The 18,987-nt window shown below is 44.5% G+C and overlaps 1 protein-coding gene across 1 annotated transcript; it reads right to left on the minus strand.

Moving 5' to 3' along the window:
• Nucleotides 1–2,913: 2,913 nt before the first annotated feature.
• Nucleotides 2,914–15,381, minus strand: GCSH (glycine cleavage system protein H). Its single transcript, XM_025370503.1, has 5 exons — nucleotides 15,152–15,381; nucleotides 10,840–10,919; nucleotides 7,854–7,917; nucleotides 5,365–5,496; nucleotides 2,914–3,882 (listed from the first exon to the last, which is right to left on the minus strand). The coding sequence occupies exons 1-5, from the start codon at nucleotides 15,297–15,299 to the stop codon at nucleotides 3,785–3,787; spliced, it is 522 nt and encodes a 173-aa protein (XP_025226288.1). The 5' UTR covers nucleotides 15,300–15,381; the 3' UTR covers nucleotides 2,914–3,784.
• Nucleotides 15,382–18,987: the final 3,606 nt, after the last annotated feature.

Below are 18,987 nucleotides of genomic sequence, written 5' to 3' on the forward strand. Positions count from 1 at the left end.
AGCCGAGATCGTGCCATTGCACTCCAGCCTGGGTGGCAGGAAAGGCCTACTGCAGGGAAGAAAGACGAATTTAATCCTGGTGTAAAGAAAGGCACGTCTCTAAGGATGGGAAGGAAGGTGTGATTTGGTCTGAAAGAATACTGTAAAAAAGACACACTTGTAGTTAGCATAATTCTTTAAATTGTTCTCTTTTTAGTAGCCCCAGAAAATCTACAGAAATTGGAAAAATTCAGAAATTCTGATTTGCTGAGGAACTGATCTGAACGACCAGCCTCATTTTCATAGTAGTATGGCCATGCAGAGCTCCCTAGTGGTTTATTAAAACCTAAAGCTGGCCGGGCGCAGTGACTCACACCTGTACTCCCAGCATTTTGGGAGGCCAAGGCGAGTGGATCATCTGAGGTCACCAGTTCGAGACCAGCCTGGCCAACATGGAGAAACCCCATCTCTACTAAAAATGCAAAAATTAGCCGGGCATGGTTGTGGTCTGGGTGCCTGTATTCCCAGCTATCCTGGAGGCTGAGGCAGGAGAATTGCCTGAACCTGGGAGGTGGAGGTTGCAACGAGCCAATACGGTGTCACTGCACTCTGGCCTGGGCAAAAGAGTGAGACTCTGTCTCAAAAAAAAAAAAAAACAAAAAAAACAAACAAACCCTAAAGTTAACAACTAAACCACCTGGGAGGTGATACCAGAAAAAAAATTTAACACTTCCTGGGTAACCTATTCAGTTTCTCATTTTAGTTACTAGAAAGCTTTCTTCAAAACTTTTATTAATCTGCTCTATTAATGCCAAAACCATTCAAAAGGAATATGAGGTCATGAAAATTAAATTCCCTGGATTCAGTCAATTTGGAGGGCCATTCAAAGCCTGTATTTTTGGCAGCACTGTGATATAAATGACAGATTTGGCTCTGTGTTCTAAATAGTGGAACAGCAAGTTGCCATATGTTCTACTCTTTGAAAAAAGAGTTGTTACAGAGCAAGTATGTGTGTCTTTAGGAGGAAAAAGGAAAATAAACTGCCCACCTTCTTCAGAGACTATAACCACTCATGGACTTTAATACTTTAGAATGGCCACTTTTGCTTCCCACCTTTATTTAGAACATTCATCTTCCCCCTCTACCCAGAGATTCCCATTTAAAAAAAAGAAATTTTTTTTTTTTTTGAGACAGAGTCTCGCTCTGCCCCCCAGGCTGGAGTGCAGTGGCACGATCTCAGCTCACTGCAAGCTCCGCCTCCTGGGCTCATGCCATTCTTCTGCCTCAGCCTCCCGAGTAGCTGGGACTCTAGGCGACTGCCACCACGCCTGGCTATTTTGAAACCGTGTGAAACCGTGTTAGCCAGGATGGTCTTGATCTCCTGACCTCATGATCCGCCCGCCTCGGCCTCCCAAAGTGTTGGGATTACAGGCATGAGCCACTGCGCCCGGCCCCATTTAAATATTTTTATAGTAAAATTTGCTAAGGGACTGAGAGTAGACCAGGAAATGTGAAAATCATTACTACGACCACCCAACTATTTAACAAATTTCTTATCCTATCACCTTTCATACCTGTGAAACGATGGTAATAATCAATGTGTCTAGAGAACTTTCAAAACAAAAAGGTAAATGTATGTAATTACTCATCCCCACGTATTTTCTTTTTTTTTTTTTTAAGACGAAGTCTCACTCTGTCGCCCAGGCTGGAGTGCAGTGGCGTGATCTCGGCTCACTGCAACCTCCGCCTCCTGGGTTCAAGCGATTCTCCTGCCTCAGCCTCCCAAATAGCTGGCACTACAGGTGCATACCACCATGCCTGGCTAATTTTTTGTATTTTTAGTAGAGATAGGGTTTCATTGTGTTAGCCAGGATGGTCTCGATCTCCTGACCTTGTGATCTGCCCGCCTCGGCCCCAAAGTGCTGGGATTACAGGCGTGAGCCACCGCGCCTGGCCTATTTTCTTTTTTGTTCTTTTTTTTTGAGACAGAGTTTCGCTCTTGTTGCCTCAGCCTCCTGAGCGGCTGTGATTACAGGTCACCACACCCAGCTAATTTTGTATTTTTAGTAGAGACAGGGTTTCTCCATGTTGATCACGGTGGTCTCGAACTCCCAACCTCAAGTGATGCACCCGCCTCGGCTTCCCGAAGTGTTGGGACCGCCCCCAGCCATCCCCATCTATTTTCTAAGCAGACAGATCAATTAACCTGATTGATAATTATACAATATAGATAATCATCCAGGATACCTTGGATACTTTGAGACATGTTCTCACTGTCACCCAGGCTGGAGTACAGTGGTGTGATCACTGCAGCCTTGACCTCCCAGACTGATCCTACCTGCCTCCCAAATAGCTGGGACCACAGGTACATGCCACCATTCCAGGCTAATTTTTGTATTTTTGTAGAGATGGGGTTTCACCATGTTGCCCAGGCTGGTCTCAAACTCCCGGGCTCAAGAGATCCACCGAACTCGGCCTCCCAAAGTGGTAGGATTACAGGCGTGAGCCACCACGCCTGGCCAGTACTTTCTGGATAAGGGTACAAAGATATAGTTCAGCAGTGATATGGCTACTGGCAGAGTCTTGGAACGAACAGTTTCTTCATCTGAGGAGCAGGAAAGATTTGTATGTTGTTATTTACCTACCTACTTTCGCTAGGTCCTTCTATTTGCTGTTTGTTCATCACCAGAAGGTGGTACTATATGAATACTTCTCTTTTCCTCTAGTAACTGAGAAAATGATACAGGAGTTTATCTCCTCTCGCTCTGTATGTGTATATATATATGTGCATGTTCATATAGACCCCCCCACCCCAATACTGTCAGCATATTACAGTTGGTTAGAGTATGCTACATATTAGCTACTTGGAAATACCTTTTGGCACTCTAAATATGCTTAAGTTGCAAAGAATACTCACTATCAAAGTCCATTATCTGAGCTCATAAAGCTTCAATCTGTGTCCACTTTTATTCCCATGACTTAAGTGGAAACCTGAATGTGGTTTAACTTCTTAAAAATACTATGTGCTATACTGATCAAAACTTCCACCTTCCTTTGTCTTTCCTCTTCTTTCTTCGGACCTCACATGATAGAAAGTCAAAGTTGGTGATTTATTTTTTATTATGTTAAAGGTGATCTTGGCTTAAGAAAAACCAGATTTGTGACTAAAGGAAACATTTTCTTGGAGCTTTTCATTGTCTGGCTTAAATTTCCTTTAAAAAAAAAAGTAACTTTCCCTAAGTTAAAGTTAGCACTTTCACAAATGCTAGCAGAGTCACTAAATGAAATATTAACATCAAAACAAAAAAACATGATTAACGAAGAAGTATTTTATTATTTTGCTGCAAAGCTGTTGCTTCACCGTATAAAAATAGCACCAGCAAATGCAGTGTATTGCAAAATCAAGATAGTGGTGTGTCATCTAACACTGTACAAGCAACAAAAACCTCTTCACTCCCAGTTATTTCCAATGGAAAGGTCATTAAGTATTTCATCCCAAATCCAGGCAAGTTACAATATTATATAAGGCTTAAGAATAACAACGTTATCTTTGAATTATGTAATTTTTAAAACTAGTTTTTACCATGGATAATATAATGAATTCTGAACACTAGAGCCTAGTCTAAAATCTATAATCATTACAAAGTTAAAGGACATTTTCCTTCATTAGCAGCGTTAACAGTAGTTTTTTTCTTCCCCATTGGTAATGCTATAAGTTGCTATTCTAAGTCTTCTATCCACCACTAATTTAAGACAATCTGCTGGGTTGCGGTATTTCATACTAGTTTATTTAGGGGTTCCATTTTCACTCCTCAATAGATTTGATGTATTTCTCATATGCTTCTTCACTCATAAGTTCATCTAGTTCTGAAGGGTTACTCAGTGTCATCTTGATCAGCCAACCTGCAACCAAAAAACAACCTTATATTCCACATTAACTTTTTAAAGTCAGATTCATCCAAAATGTAAAATAAATTTGAGTGCCTCAATCTCGTATTCTTTACAAAAACTATACATATTTGTTCATGGAACTTTAAATTTTAGCCTTAAGAATTAAAATACTTGTATATAACAAATGAAAATAATTATAGCTAGAATAGATTCCACCATAATAAATTAAGAACTCTTAGGTTGTAATAAGTATCAGACAATGACATTTAAATCTTTAGGGGCTGGGCACGGTGGCTCACGCCTGTAATCCCAGTACTTTGGGAAGCCAAGGCAGGCAAATCACTTGAGGCTAGGAGCTCTGGACCAGCCTGGCCAACACAGTGAAACCCCATCTCTACCAAAAACAGAAAAATTAGCCGGGCATGGTGGCGGTTCCCTGCAATCCCAGCTACTGGGAAGCTGAGGCAGGAGAAGTGCTTGAACCTGGGAAGGGGAGGTTTCAGTGCGCCAAGATCATGCCACTGCACTCCAGCCTAGGCGACAGAGGGAGACTGTCTCAAAAAAATAAGTCCTTAAATATATGATCCAAATATAAAAGGCCAGGCATATCTTTAACAAATCGAACACTAACTACTGAGGTTAATGGGATTAGAAAGCAGTAGTAATTAGAAGGACTAGGTGACAGGCAAAAGAGAACTACAATCTAATCCTAACTTTGCCATTTATCAGCCATGTGACCCTGACAGATAAATCCTTTGGAGCCTCTATTCATCTACAAAATAGAGAAAATTGCTGTTAGCTTACCTCATTAGATTGTAAGGATGAAAATGTGAGAAAACCAAAAATTAATGTAGAATATATTATTATTTTGTTATCTCCCGTGTCCGTGTCACACAATATGAGTGGCTGCTTTATGTCTGAAAAAGTACTTTGCAGGTGTTTACACCAAACCAAAGAATCTACAACTGATATCAAGAACCCTGCAAAATAAGGTAATGCTTTTATCACCAGAGATCTTTTTTTTTTTTTTTTTTTTTTTGAGACGGTCTTGCTCTGTCATTCAGGCTGGAGTGGAGTGGTGCGATCTTGGCTCACTACAGACTGCAGCCTTGACCTCCCAGGCTCAAGCAATTCTCCCACTTCAGCCTCCCTAGCAACTGAGACTACAGGCACATTCCACCACAACCAGCTAATTTTTGTCTTTCTATAGAGACAGAGTCTCACCATGGTGCCCAGCTGGTCTCCAACTCCTGGACTAAAGCAATCCACCCACCTTGGCCTCCCAAAGTGCTGGGAGCACAGGTGTGAGCCACTGCGCCTAGCCAGAAATCTTAAACATAACTTTATGTATTCAACTAACCTCTGTTTTCCTTTTAAAGCAGAACATCTCTATTTAGTACCAAGAAGTAGAAAAAGATGAAGTCACAATCAGCTAAGCTTGCTTTAAATTCTAGATAAAATATTAACTGTGAGAAATTTCTAGCAAAAGCTTACCATCTTCATAACAAGATTTGTTTACAAGTCCTGGATTTTCTGCAAGAGCTTCATTAATTTCAGTTACTTCTCCTGATAAAGGAGAATAGAGTTCACTAGCAGCTTTCACACTTTCCAAAGCACCAAACTCATCTAAATGGAAAAAAAAAATAAAGAAAACATGAAATGTTAAAAGTCAGTGACCAGAAAACATAAAATATGGAAAAGTAGATTCCTATCATATAGCTATGATTTTAAAATTCCAAATTTCTTTTTTTTTTTCTTTTTTGAGACGGAGTCTCGCTCTGTCGCCAGGCTACAGTGCAATGGCGCAATCTCGGCTCACTGCCACCTCCGCCTCCCAGGTTCAAGCGATTCTCCTGCCTCAGCCTCTCGAGTAGCTGGGATTACAGGCCCACACCACCACGCCCAGCTAATTTTTATATTTTTAGTAGACAGGGTTTCACTGTGTTGGCCAGGCTGGTCTTGAACTCCTGACCTTGTGATCTACCCGCCTCAGCCTCCCAAAGTGCTGGGATTACAACCGTGAGCCAATACGCCTGGCCTAAATTTCTTTAATTAAAAATAAAACCATACGTTTTGTCATGCTGTAATAACCCACCAGAAGGGTATGTATTGTCTCAACAAAGTGGACCTATCTGTGTGTCCCGGACACAGTGAATAACAAATGGTGATGTGCCTGAATGCCAGATGTGTGTAGGTTCAGTAAAACTCAGTGTTCTTGCAACTTAGCTGTGGCTCAGAAAAAAACAAAATGAAAACTTTAGAATGTTCCAGTGACAGTGAAGTACCTTGTATCAGACCACCTTCCTGCAGATAACAATTATAAGTTCTGGACCGGGCGTGGTGCAGATAACAATTATAAGCTCTGGGCCAGGCATGGTGGCTCATGCCTGAAATTCCAGCACTTTAGGAGCCCTAGGCAGGCAGATCACCTTAGGTCAGTAGTTTGAAACCAGCCTAGCCAACATGGTCTCTACTAAAATACAAAAAAATCAGCTGGACATGTCACCCACTCCAGCCTGGGTGACAGCATGAGACTCCATCTCAAAAACAAAAAAACACTATTATAAATGTTAAAAGTCAGTGACTTGAAAACATAAAATATAAACATATATGAAAACATAAAATATGATTACAGTTAGTAATCCCAGCACTTTGGGAAGCCAAGGCAGGTAGATCACTTGAGGTCAGGAGTTCAAGACCAGCCTGGCCAACACGGTGAAACCCCGTCTCTATCAAAAACTCAAAAAAAAAAAAAAAAAAAAAGTAGCCTGGTGTGGTGGTGTGTGCCTGTAGTCCGGCTACTAGGGAGGCTGAAAAAGGAGAATTGCTTGAACCTGGGAGGCGGAGGTTGCAGTGAGCCAGTATTGCACCACTGCATTCCAGCCTGGGCAACAGAGCAAGTCTCCATCTCAAAAAAAGAAGAAGGAAAAAAAGAACAGTTTAAAAAAAGGCTGAAAAGTTAACAGTCTTAGGGACCTATAGGACAGTATCAAGTGATCTGACGAACACGTCTCAAATCAGAGAAGACAAAAGGAATGAAGTGAGAAGAGAAAGAAATCTTGACTAAAAAAAGAAGTCTCCAAATTTAATGGAAAAAAAAAATTCAATCTACAGATTCAAGAAGCTCGGTAAACCCCAAAAGCGGCCAAAGGTAACACACACTGTGTGATTCCTTTCAAATAAAGTTAAAGAATAGGGAAAATTAACCTATGGTGTAGAAACGAGAGAAGATGTCATCTATTTGATTGGGAAGGTTTATTCAAGTGTATACGTTTGTTAAAACTCACTGAATTGTACATTTCTGGTCCATGCATTTCACTGTATGTAGATTTTACATCAAGTTAAAAAACTACCTTTAGCAGAATGTCTTAAAAGGGTACTCATTAGTTTAAGGACATTATCTAACATATTGATATTAATAGACTTTTTTTCTTCTTCTTTTTTTTGAAGCAGTCTTGCTCTGTCGCCCAGGCTGGAGTGCAGTGATGGGATCTCGGCTCACTGCAACCTCCGCCTCCCAGGTTCCAGCAATTCTCCTGTCTCAGCCTCCTAAGTAGCAATTACTTTTGCACCAGCCTACTACTTGGGTCAAAAGCACTCTAATTGGCTGGGCACGGTGGCTCACACTTGTAATCTCAGCACTTTGGGAGGCCGAGGCAGGTGATCACTCGAGGTCAGGAGTTCGAGACCAGCCTGGCCAACATGGGGAACCCCCGTCTCTACTAAAAATACAAAAATTAGCTGGGAGTGGTGGCACATGCCTGAGACACAAGAATCACTTGTACCCGGGAGGCGGAGGTTGCAGTGGGCCGAGATGGTGCCACTGCACTCCAGCCTGGGTAACAAAGCGAGACTGTCTCAAACAAACAAACAAACAAAAACACTCTAATTAATCCAGGGTACAAACAATTTACTATTCAATGTAAAGATGAGGTAAAGAAAATTCATGGCATGGATCATTCCAAGATCCTAACAACACTCACCTTGTTTGTTCAATTTTGTCCCAACTTCAGGTAGACTACAGTAAACGACATCTCCCAATGCTTCCTAAATAAAACAAGACAAAACCAAAAATCTCTAAGAAATTAAAACTAAACCCTCCAGTAAACAGAACAAGCAAAACACTGAATCCTCTATAATTAAGATTTAGTACATATTTTATACTTGAGGGGCTACATTCTTGGGTTTTCCTTAAAATCCTTTAAACATGTAAAAACTACTTGGTCAGGCATGGTAGTTCACGCCTGTAATCCCAGTACTTTGAGAGGCCCAAGGTGGGCATATCACTTGAGGTCAGAAGTATGAGACCAGCCCGGTTGACATGGTGAAACCCAGTCTCTAATAAAAATACAAAAATTAGCCGGGCGTGGTGGTGGGCACATGTAATCCCAGCTACTCAGGAGGCTGAGGTAGGAGAATCACTTAAACCTGGGAGACAGAGGTTGCAGTGAGTTGAGATTGCGCCTCTGTACTCCAGCCTTGGCGACAGAACAAGACTCCATGTCAAGAATAAAAATAAATGGCTGGGTGCGGTGACTCGTGCCTGTAATCCCAGCTCTCAGGGAGGCAAAGGTGGGAGGATAGCTTGAGCCCAGGAGTTCGAAACATGCCTGGGCAATATAGCAAGACTGTTCTCCAAAAATAAGTAAAATAAAATGATTTTAAAAAACTATTCTCAACTCAGGAGCTGCAAGAGACCAGCCACCAGCCTGATTTGGCTCACAGGCTTTAGCAACCTGACAAAAGCCACATGCCCCAGACAACACTGCTAGCTCTTTGTTTTGTTTGGTTTTGAGACAGAGTTTCTCTCTTTTTGCCCAGGCTGGAGTGCAGTGGCCTGATCTCAGCTCACTGCAACCTCTGTCTCCCAGGTTCAAGTGATTCTCCTGCCTCAGTCTCCCAAGTAGCTGGGATTACATGTGCCCCCCACCACGCCCAACTAATTTTTAAAAATTTTTTGCTAGAGACGCAGTTTCACCATGTTGGCCAGGCTGGTCTTGAACTTCTGACTCAGATGATCCACTTGCCTCGGCCTTCCAAATGCTAGGATTACAGGTGTGAGCCACTGCACCCGGCAAACACTACTAGCTCTTCTGAGCATGAACATATTTGGTGTTCTTCCACCTCTGCAGTTTTATGTACACCATTGCCCCCGATGCATTTGCTGAAATCCTGCTCACTGATTCTACAAATCACAGTCCTCACGCCTTGTACTCCCTGAAGTCCTTGACTCCAGAAAGAAGTGGTCTCTCCATCAGGTAAGTAAATTACAACCCCACCGTTCCGATGTCATCATGTAATGTTTGCAAGTCATTCCCATGGAGGTAATGCCCCTCACAAATAAACTCTAGGAGGTAAGGACGACATCTTACACAACATCTCAAAAAATACCCAATACAGAGCCTCACAGTAGGTATACAGAGATGCCAAGGAAGATAGAATTGTCAGTGATTCTCAACACAGAAGAATCTTACATGTCTGAGGAATTTTGTACAGTCACATGCCGCCTAATGGCGTTTTGGTCAACAACAGACCACATACACGACAGTGGTCCCATGAAATTATCATATAGTTAGTATCACTTATCCAAAATGCTTGGGACCAGAAGTGTTTTGGATTTCAGATTTTGGAATCCTTGCATTATACTTAACAGATGAGCACTCCTCATCCAAGATCCTGGATTCCAAAATGCTCCAATGAGCATTTTCTTTGAGAGTCATGTTGGTGCTCAAAAAGTTTCAGATTTTTGGATTATTTCAGGGATTAAAGATGCTCAACCTGAACCATATTTTTACTGCACCTTTGCTATGTTTTGATAGACAATTGTGTTACGATTGACTACAGTATTCAGTACGGTAACATGCTGTACAGGTTTGCAGCCCAGGAGCAAAGACTGTACCATACAGCCAAGGTGTGTAATAGGCTGTACCATCTAGGTGTGTGTAAGGGCACCCAGGAGGCTCACACAAGGACGAAATCCCCTAGGAGGCATTTCTCAGAACACAGCTCCATCATTAAGTGACACATGACTATATTCCCATCAGTTAACATCCCCCTTCCCCGCCTCACCCAATACATACATCCAGTTGAAAATCACTGACCACGCTAGTATTTGGCTTCTCATTTTCTCTTAAACATTATTGCCATATGGAATTGAGGGGAAATTACAGAGAAAAGATGGGCTAAATAAAAGCCTTCCCTTTGGTAATCTGTGCCTATTGAGGTTTTCTTTCTTCCCATCCCGCTGGTCATGTGTGTATCACTGGACCCACAAAATGCTGGTAACACCCTGCTCTTCTTTTTCTTCTTTCCTTAAATGCCCAGTACAAAACACACACATTTCCTTCTTGAATAAGATGTTTCCTACTTTTAGTGTTAAGCTTGCAACATCTCTTAAAATACCACATAATGCCCTAACTACGTTTTACTTAATTCAACTCTGGTTGGTTTTCTTTTTTTTTCTTTTTTTTTTTTTTTCTGAGATGGAGTCTCACTCTGTCACCCGGGCTAGAGTGCAGTAGTGTGATCGCGGCTCACTGCAACTTCTGCTTCCCAGGTTCAAGTGATTCTCCTGTCTCAGCCTCCTGAGTGGCTGGGATTACAGGTGTGCACCACCAGGACCAGCTAATTTTTGTAATTTGCAGTGACATGATCATGGTTCACTGCAGCCTCAACCTCCTGGGCTCCAGCAATCCTCTTGCCTTAGCCTCCGGAGTAGCTGGGACCACAGGCATAAGCCACCATGCCAGGCTAATTTTTTTTTAACTTTTAGTAGAGATGGGGTCTTACTATGTTGACCAGGCTGGTCTTGCACTCCTGGCCTCAAGCAATCCTCCTGCCTAAGGCTCCCAGAGTGTTAGGATTACAGGCATGAGCCACCTCACGCGGCCTAAACACTTTTTTAAACGTAGAGATAAAGCAAATTATGCAAGAGCATACTGTCACAAATATTTCAATATAATCCAATACCTGTGCAAAATTGCTGATTCCCACTGTTCCAATACCATTTTCTGTTGTTATCCATTCATGTTTCTCTGTGAATTTACGCACTAAAACAGAAGACCAATATTTCAGAAAAGCAGCAGCATTACTTCTTAAGAAGCACTTTTCATTATCATTCCTTTCAAAAGACTTTCCCAGAATTTGTGTCTGACCTGTTGACGCTACCTTTAAATAGTACATGGCCCAGGAAAGAACGAAGATCGTGTATAGAGATGACGCATTGAAACAGCAGTACCATTTAAGCAAAGATGGCTTGATCTGAACGCCGTGTGCATCTTTTGGAGACTGGATTATTTGCTTTAACATTACTTAGCCTAAATCACAAAAGAAAATTTTGGAGCATATTTCAAATGTATACTTAACTATTACTGGTCTGTCTTTCAGAAAAAAAAAAAATCTGTCCCTCTGAAGACAGATTTGGGGTGATGAGGTTTAGGGAGATAGCATAAAGATGGCACGTATAAGAATCTATTTAACCTAAGAAATAATAACAATAATAAGGTGCCTCTTTAGGCAGAGTTGACCTAAGAGGGCTTCACTGCAGCTTGGGTTATAAAGTAAAATTTTATAGGAATGAAACTGACCTCCTGAAACAACTATAATATGACTAAGTTCTTAAAATTCTACTTTAATCAAATTCAAGCCTGACCTTGAAGACAGTACTACCATCACTTAAAGAAGAAAACTAACATCAGAACTCAACAGTCTCCTCAGAGCTAAGCCATGAGTTGGTGGAAAGTGAAGCTCTGCTCATCATTCACTGGACAGGTTCAGCCCTTGACTTACTGAGCACTTCTCTAAAGATATGGTCAAACGATTCAGGGAATCCTGAAAGAAAGGCCGCCCAGGCCGGGCGTGGTGGCTCACACCTGTAATCCCAGCACTTTGGGAGGCTGAGGCAGGCAAATCACAAGGTCAGCAGTTCGAGACCAGCCTGGCCAACTTGGTGAAACCCCGTCTCTACTAAAAATACAAAAAAATTAGCTGGGTGTGGTGGTGGGCACCTGTAATCCCAGCTACTGAGGCAGACTGAGTAGCTGTAATCCCAGCACTTGGGAGACTGAGGCAGGAGAATCGCTTGAACCTGGGAGGCGGAGGTTGCAGTGAGCCAAGATTGCGCCACTGCACTCCAGCCCGGGTGACAGTGCGAGACTCCATCTCAAAAATAAAATTTAAAAAAAAAAAAAAAAAAAAGAAAGGCTGCCTAATGTTCAAGAGATGTAAAAAGAGTTATTTAGGATATAAAGTTCAAAGTACTTGCCTTAGAGGATATTTTTTAAAAAGCATATGCTATATTAAATATATTTCATATTCTGACACCAAGTATTTTTCCAAAAACAACGTGACATAAGTTCATAGGAAAATGGTTAACTCAAAAAGGCCTCACTGGCTCATTTTACCCCTTACCCAAAAGATAGTTGTACTCAAAACAGCATTCAGTTGCTTTGGTTTCAGCTTTGATATGCAGCACAACATAAGTAGAGTGTATAATTATTATTTTTATTTTTTATGTTTGTAGAGATGGGGGGTGGTCTCACTATGTTGTCCAGACCGGTCTCAAATACTGGGCTGAGTAATCCTCCCACCTCAACCTCTCAAAGTGTGTGAGCCACCGCACCTGGCCAAGTATGTAATTTAATATTGCTTTCTTTTCCCCCTAATTATGAAACTTTTTAAAGTTCATACCCTTCAGTGGAAGAAGTCAAAAAAGGTGTCACTAAGAAATTTACTTTGTTTCATTCCACTTCAAAGAACTGAATGTTTCAGGTCAATCTGATGTTCAGGTAAGAAGGTTTAAGACCTGTACACTGTGTTCTGACTGAAAGACTCTCCCTACCACCTTTACTAACTACTTCAGGTCTAGATTTGGAAGCCCGTTCCTGCCCAAACGCTTGTCTAACCAAGCCTGGGTTCCTGGGCCAGTCAGCATGCTCTCACGGTACCTTACACCACTATTCCCCACCACACTCACAGTGCTGAACATGCTAGAGAGTTCATCTGTCAGTCTCCCCAGGCAGTAGACTGTGTACCAAGCAAGAAACAGCAGGGTTTATCCTATTTTCATTTGTTTTCCCAATTCTAAATACAGTGCTTGCCACATAGCAAGCACTCAAAAGCTGAGGGAATGAAATAATTTGTTTTCCCTTAAATTATCATGTTGCAGGCCAGGCACAGTGACTCATGCGTGTAATCCCAGCACTTTGGGAGGCCAAGGCGGGCAGATCACCTGAGGTCAGGAGTTTGAGCCCAGCCTGGCCAGCATGATGAAACCCCATCTCTACTAAAAAAATACAAAAATTAGCCAGGTGTGGTGGCACATGCCTGTAATCCCAGCTACTTGGGAGGCTGAGGCACGAGAATTGCTTGAACCCAGGAGGCAGAGGTTGCAGCCAAGATCACGCCATTGCACTCCAGCCTGAGCAACAGAGCAAGACTCAGTCTCAAAAAAAAAAAAAAAATCGCTGGGCATGGTGGCTCACGCCTGTAATGCTAACACTTTGGGAGAAAAATAATTTTTTTTCCCCTTAAATTATCATGTTGCAGGTCAGGCACAGTGGCTCATGCCTGTAATCCCAGCACTTTGGGAGGCCGAGGCGGGCAGATCACCTGAGGTCAGGAGTTCGAGACCAGCCTGGCCAGCATGGTGAAACCACGTCTCTACTAAAAATACAAAAATCAGCTGGGTGTAGTGGTTCATGCCTATAATCCCAGCTACTTGGGAGGCTGAGGCAGGAGAATCACTTGAACCTGGGAGGCGGAGGTTGCAGTGAGCTGAGATTGCACCACTGCACTCCAGCCTGGACGATGAGCAAAACTTCGTCTCAAAAAAAAAAAAAAAAAAAATCATGCTGCAGAATAAAATGATCTTTTAAAGTTTATTAAGAGGATTCTGAGCAAAATAGATGGTATACAGTTGTCTATAACACTTAATTCTCTCACTCTGTTACAAGTCTAGAACTCACCAGTTATATGCCAATTATGAGCAGTCTGAAGCTAATACACCTTTTCAAAGTAAGTGCCAGACCACTATAAATGTTACCTGAGACTACCATCTTTGACCTTGCCATCTTGCCCACCTGTGAAGATAATTTTAGGATTAAGGCTGCTGTGACACTCATTTTAGAGGGAGACAGCAACATTACTAAGCTCAATACCCCTCAGTCCTGGCCAGGCGCAGTGGCTCTCGCCTGTAATTCCAGCACTTTGGGAGACCGAGGCGGGCAGATCACCTGAGATCAGGTGTTCAAGAGCAACCTGGCCAACATGGTGAAACCCCGTTTCTACTAAAAATACAAAAATTGGCCAAGTATGGTGGCGGGCACCTGTAATCCCAGCTACTCGGGAGGCTGAGGCAGGAAAATTACTTGAACCTGGGAGGCAGAAGTTGCAGTGACTCAAAGTCCTAAGTCTTTATTTTAATAAGCATGCTGTTTAGGCTAAAGATAATGATTAGTACAATTCTCCTTTAACCCTTGGCCCGACAGAAAGAAGTGCATAGATTAGGTAAATAATTACTTTCTTTTTTTGAGACAAAGTCTCACTCTGTCGCCCAGGCTGGAGTGCAGTGGCGCGATCTCGGCTCATTGCAACCTCCGCCTCCCGGGTTCAAGTGATTCGGCCTCATCCTCCCAAGTAGCGGGGATTACAAGCACATGCCACCACGCCCGGCTAATTTTTTGTATTTTTAGTAGAGATGGGGTTTCACCCTGTTAGCCAGGATGGTCTCGATCTCCTGACCTCGTGATCCGCCCGCCGCGGTCTCCCAAAGTGCTGGGATTACAGGCGTGAGGCATCGCGCCCGGCCTGGTGCTTTAATTTTAATAAGCGCTTCTGCTTTAATTTTACTTCGGAGTTCTCAGTAACGGTCCATTTAGTAAACTAAAGGCCTCCCCATTTGGGGTCTCAACGATGTACGCAGATGGGAGATAAACTAAGGCCACTGGACGCTTAAGCGACACGTGCCTGGCTTCTGCAGCAAGCGGCCGACCTGCCCGCGGGACCGGCCGGGCCACCCCAGCTTCGGCGTCCCGCAGGCCTCCCCTCCCGGCGGCAGGCAACCCCTAGGGCAAAGGCTGCTCGCGGGACCTCCCGCTACTTAAGAGGGAGAAGCAGCCGCAGAGCCGGGGATCCCAACAGAAGTAAGAAAAGGGCAGGGTCCGTGCTCGCTCCGCACCGGTGGCTCAGGAGCGGGGCCCAGGCGTCCTCCGAGTCCAGCTGGGCCCGGGACAAGCAGCCCAGGCGGGGAGGAAGCAGCCGCCCACTTGTCCGCCGCGCTTACCCGAGAGCAGAGCGGGTCGCGTGCGCAGTGTCCGAACGGCGCCCGCCCCCAACTGCCAGGGCCTCAGCGGGCAGGGCGCGGCGGGTGACTGGACCGCGCGCAGGGTGCAGAGCAGGTCCCGCACGCTCCGCACCACTCGCAGCGCCATGTTCGCAGGGACGGGGGTCGCAGCGCTACGCCTCGGCCACCCGCGCCGGGAGGCGGGGCGGGGAGGGGCAGTTAGTGGCCGGAGCAAGCCGGCTGGACAGAGGCGCGGAGGCGGTGCCGCGGGGGCGGGACAGAGCCTGATTGGGCAGAGTGCGGAGGGCGGAGACTCCCAGGCGAGGGGGCGAGGCAAGGTCTGATTGGCCAGCACGCGGAGGCCGGAGACTCCAGGGCTTGGCGCAACCTCGGATACGGCGGCGCGCAAGAGGGGCGTAAGAGGGGCGTGGATATGGGGGAATAACCGGAGGCCCGGAAGAGGCAGCACTGAGGGGCGGGGACTAGCGCGGCGGGCCCGGGTATGATTGGGCTCCCCGGAGGAGGGGGCGGGGCCTAGCCCCAGGCGTGGTTACCTTTCCACCTGTGGATCTGTCTCATTGTCTCAGGCATAATTTTGCAAAGGTAGTTTCACCACCACACGAAGGAATTCAAGAACAAGTCGGAAAATCGTGAAAGTACAGAGATTTATTGGAAAGTACACACTCAAGAAAGGGCGGACTCAAGAGAGGGCCACACAACGGGGCTTGGGGTTTCCGTCTTTATGGGTTTCTTTAAGAAATGGATATGCACGAACGTTTCTGGAATAAGGTGGAGACTTCTCAGAACTGTGGTACCACCCTTTTTTACACCAAATATGGGTGTTCCCGGAATTGTCATGGTGCCAGTGGGTGTGTGACTTAGTATGTTAATGAGTACCAGGTGAAGCCTAGGTCAAAGCCAGCGCCACGTTGGGTCCAGTTGGTTTTAGCCAGCTTAGCCCACACCCTGGTTTTTCAGGGTCTTATCAGCCCATAGCTTGCGTAGCTATTTCAACAGTTTCCTTTTGTTAGGTAGAACTGCAGCCTGGAAGTTTCTATTCTCCTGCAACCACTCTGTATCGTTCCTGTCTCAAAGAGTCCCAGGGACCCCAAACAGGACCGGCAGAATCCAGAAGCTTACTTAAAGAGGAATAAAGACTTGTCCAAGGGTCAGAAGTGCCTTCTTGGTGGAGACTGGACCCAAGCCAGTCACTAATGCAGAAATATTCAAAACGCAGAGAGCTGAGACCCAGTGTGCACAACTCCTTGTTTCATCAGCCAGCCGTGTGACCAAAGCCTTCCGAGAAAAACTGAAGTCATCATCCCAACCCAAGAAGTCAGGAAAAAATTAGGTTCTGGGAAAGACCTCACCTTTAACACAGATTTTATAGAGTGGCCATGAGTCAGCAAATAAATACTGTTGTGAAAAATACCTTAAGCTCCACACACACCTTTAGTACTGTTACCAGAAAGGGCTCCCAACCCAGACCCCAAGAGAGGGCTCTGGGACCTCATGCAAGAAAGAATTTGGGGCGAGTCTATAAAGTGAAAGCACGTTTCTTAGATAAGTAAAGAAAAAAACGAATGGCTTCTCCGTAGAAAGAGCAGCAGTATGGCTGCTCAACTGAGTATACTTAATAGTTATTTCTTGATTTTATGCTAAACAAGGGGTGGATTATTCAAGAATTCTCCAGAAAAGGGGCAGGGATTTCCTAGAACTAAGGGTTCCTCCACTTTTTAGACTATAGGGTAACTTCTGGACGTTGCCATGGCATTTGTAAACTGTCATGAGGCTGGTGGGAGTGTTGTTTTAACATGCTAATGTATTATAATTAGCATATACTGAGCAGTGAGGCCTACTACCAGAGGTTGCCATCTTGGTTTTGGTGAGTTTTGGCCAACTTCTTTACGGCATCCTATTTTATCAGCAGGGCCTTTATGACCTGTATCTTGTGCCAACCCTAGCTCATCCTGTGACTAAGCGAGGCAGGTGAATCACTTGTGATCAGGAGTTTGAGACCAACCTGGCCAAAAAGAAGAGACCCCGTCTCTACTACAAATCCAAAATTTAGCCAGGCATGGTGGCAGGTGCCTGTAATCCCAGCTACTCAGGAGGCTGAGGCATGAGAATCACTTGAGCCTGGGAGGCAGAGGTTGCAGTGAGCTGAGATCACACCACTGCACTCCAGATTGGGTGACAGAGCGAGACTCTTCTTCAGAAAAAAAAGAAAAAGAAAAAGAATGCCTAACCTCCTGGGAATGCAGCCCACCAGGTCTCAGCCTCATTTTGCCCAGCCCATATTCAAGATGGAGTTGTTCTTGTTCAAACACCTCAAACAGTACCACAGGGTGCACACCGTGGAGTGTGTGTGTGTGTGTTTGGGGAGCCATATGTTGTTGCACTGAGCTTCTGCCCTGCTATGAACTTAGGGTTGCCACCACATCTATGCAGTGGCTTGCAAGGGCCGTCATGCCCACTTTTCTTTGAGCAAATCATTCCCGTCTATTGAGGCTTTGCTATGTGCTTGGCACTATGCAAACATCTTTTTAATCCTCTCCAAACCTCTTTCTGGCAGATGTTACGCTTATTTCATAGATGAGACTCAGAGGTTAAGGCACTTCCCAGCAGTGGGATCAGGGAGGCGTTTTGTGGCTTAAGTAGCTCCTAGGTAGCAGTAGTAGACCTTGGCCTCTAGGCTGATTAGAAAGCAATTGTTCTCTTTTTTGTTTTTTTGAGACGAAGTCTAGCTCTGTGCAGTGGCGTGATCTTGGCTCACTGCAACCTCTGCCTCCCAGGTTCAAGCGATTCTCCTGCCTCAGCCTCCTGAGTGGCTGGGACTACAGGCACGCGCCACCATGCCCGACTAATTTTTGTATTTTTAGTAGAGACAGGGTTTTACTTTGTTGGCCAGGCTGTTCTCAAACTCCTGACCTCATGAACCGCCTGCCTCAGCCTCCCAAAGTGCTGGGATTACAGGCGTGACCCACTGCGCCTGGCCTTTTTTTTTATTTTTTGAGATGAGGTCTCGTTCTGTTGCCCAGGCTGGAGGGCAGTGACAATATCACGGCTCACTGCAGCCTCTACCTCTCAGGCTCAGATGATCCTCCCACATTAGCCTCTTGAGTAGCTGGGACTACAGGAGTGCAGCACCATGCTCAGCTAATTTTTTTTAAAAAAAACTTTGTAGAGACAGGGTCTTGCTATATTGCCCAGTGTGGTCTTGAACTCCTGTATTCAAGCGATCTGCCCCCTTGGCCTCCCAAAGTGCTGGGATTACAGGCATGAGCCACTGTGCCCGGCCAGCAACTGCTCTTAAGCTCTGCTCCACTTGCCTTCATTGACTGGATCACACTGCTCTACGCTGCCCTACAGATCTTGGCTATCTTCTCTAATGTCAAGATTTTGTTTTCTATTGTTGTTTCATTACAAGCCAGTGCAGCATCAAGCCACTTACCCCCTAACATATTTATTCTCAGCTCCACTAACTCATGATGGAAAGAAAAAGATCGCACATCAACATCAACATATGGGCTACAAACAGGCCCTTCCACCAAAAAATACGAGGTGTGCTTTTTTTTGGTAAAAAGCATTGAAGACAGTGAAAATTTTTTTCCCGTTTCAACCTAATAATCTTTGTAACCTCCTGGTTTGAGATTTTAAAGGTCATCTCATTGCCCATTTAGTATAAGCACCGGAAAATTGCAGGTGGTTTTGTTTTTTCTTCCAGGTGTTTTGAGAGGGGCTCATTCATCTCTTTGAGCTGATAGACATCTTTTCCTCTTATAACAATACGATAGACTGGGTGCAATTGCTCACGCCTGTAATCCCAGCACTGT

This window comes from Theropithecus gelada, chromosome 20 (assembly GCF_003255815.1).
Source record: "Theropithecus gelada isolate Dixy chromosome 20, Tgel_1.0, whole genome shotgun sequence".
In the NCBI taxonomy this organism is placed as follows: Eukaryota; Metazoa; Chordata; class Mammalia; order Primates; family Cercopithecidae; genus Theropithecus; species Theropithecus gelada.

What these genes read in the sequence shown, in the direction of transcription:
- GCSH (XM_025370503.1), bottom strand. Translation starts at nt 15,299, where the DNA reads ATGGCGCTGCGAGTGGTGCGGAGCGTGCGGGACCTGCTCTGCACCCTG. An exon ending in GCGACCCGCTCTGCTCTCGG is followed by an intron (nt 10,920 to 15,151) that starts GTAAGCGCGGCG and finishes CTTCTGTTTTAG; the next exon opens with TGCGTAAATTCACAGAGAAA. An exon ending in GACAAAATTGAACAAACAAG is followed by an intron (nt 5,497 to 7,853) that starts GTGAGTGTTGTT and finishes TTTTCCATTTAG; the next exon opens with ATGAGTTTGGTGCTTTGGAA.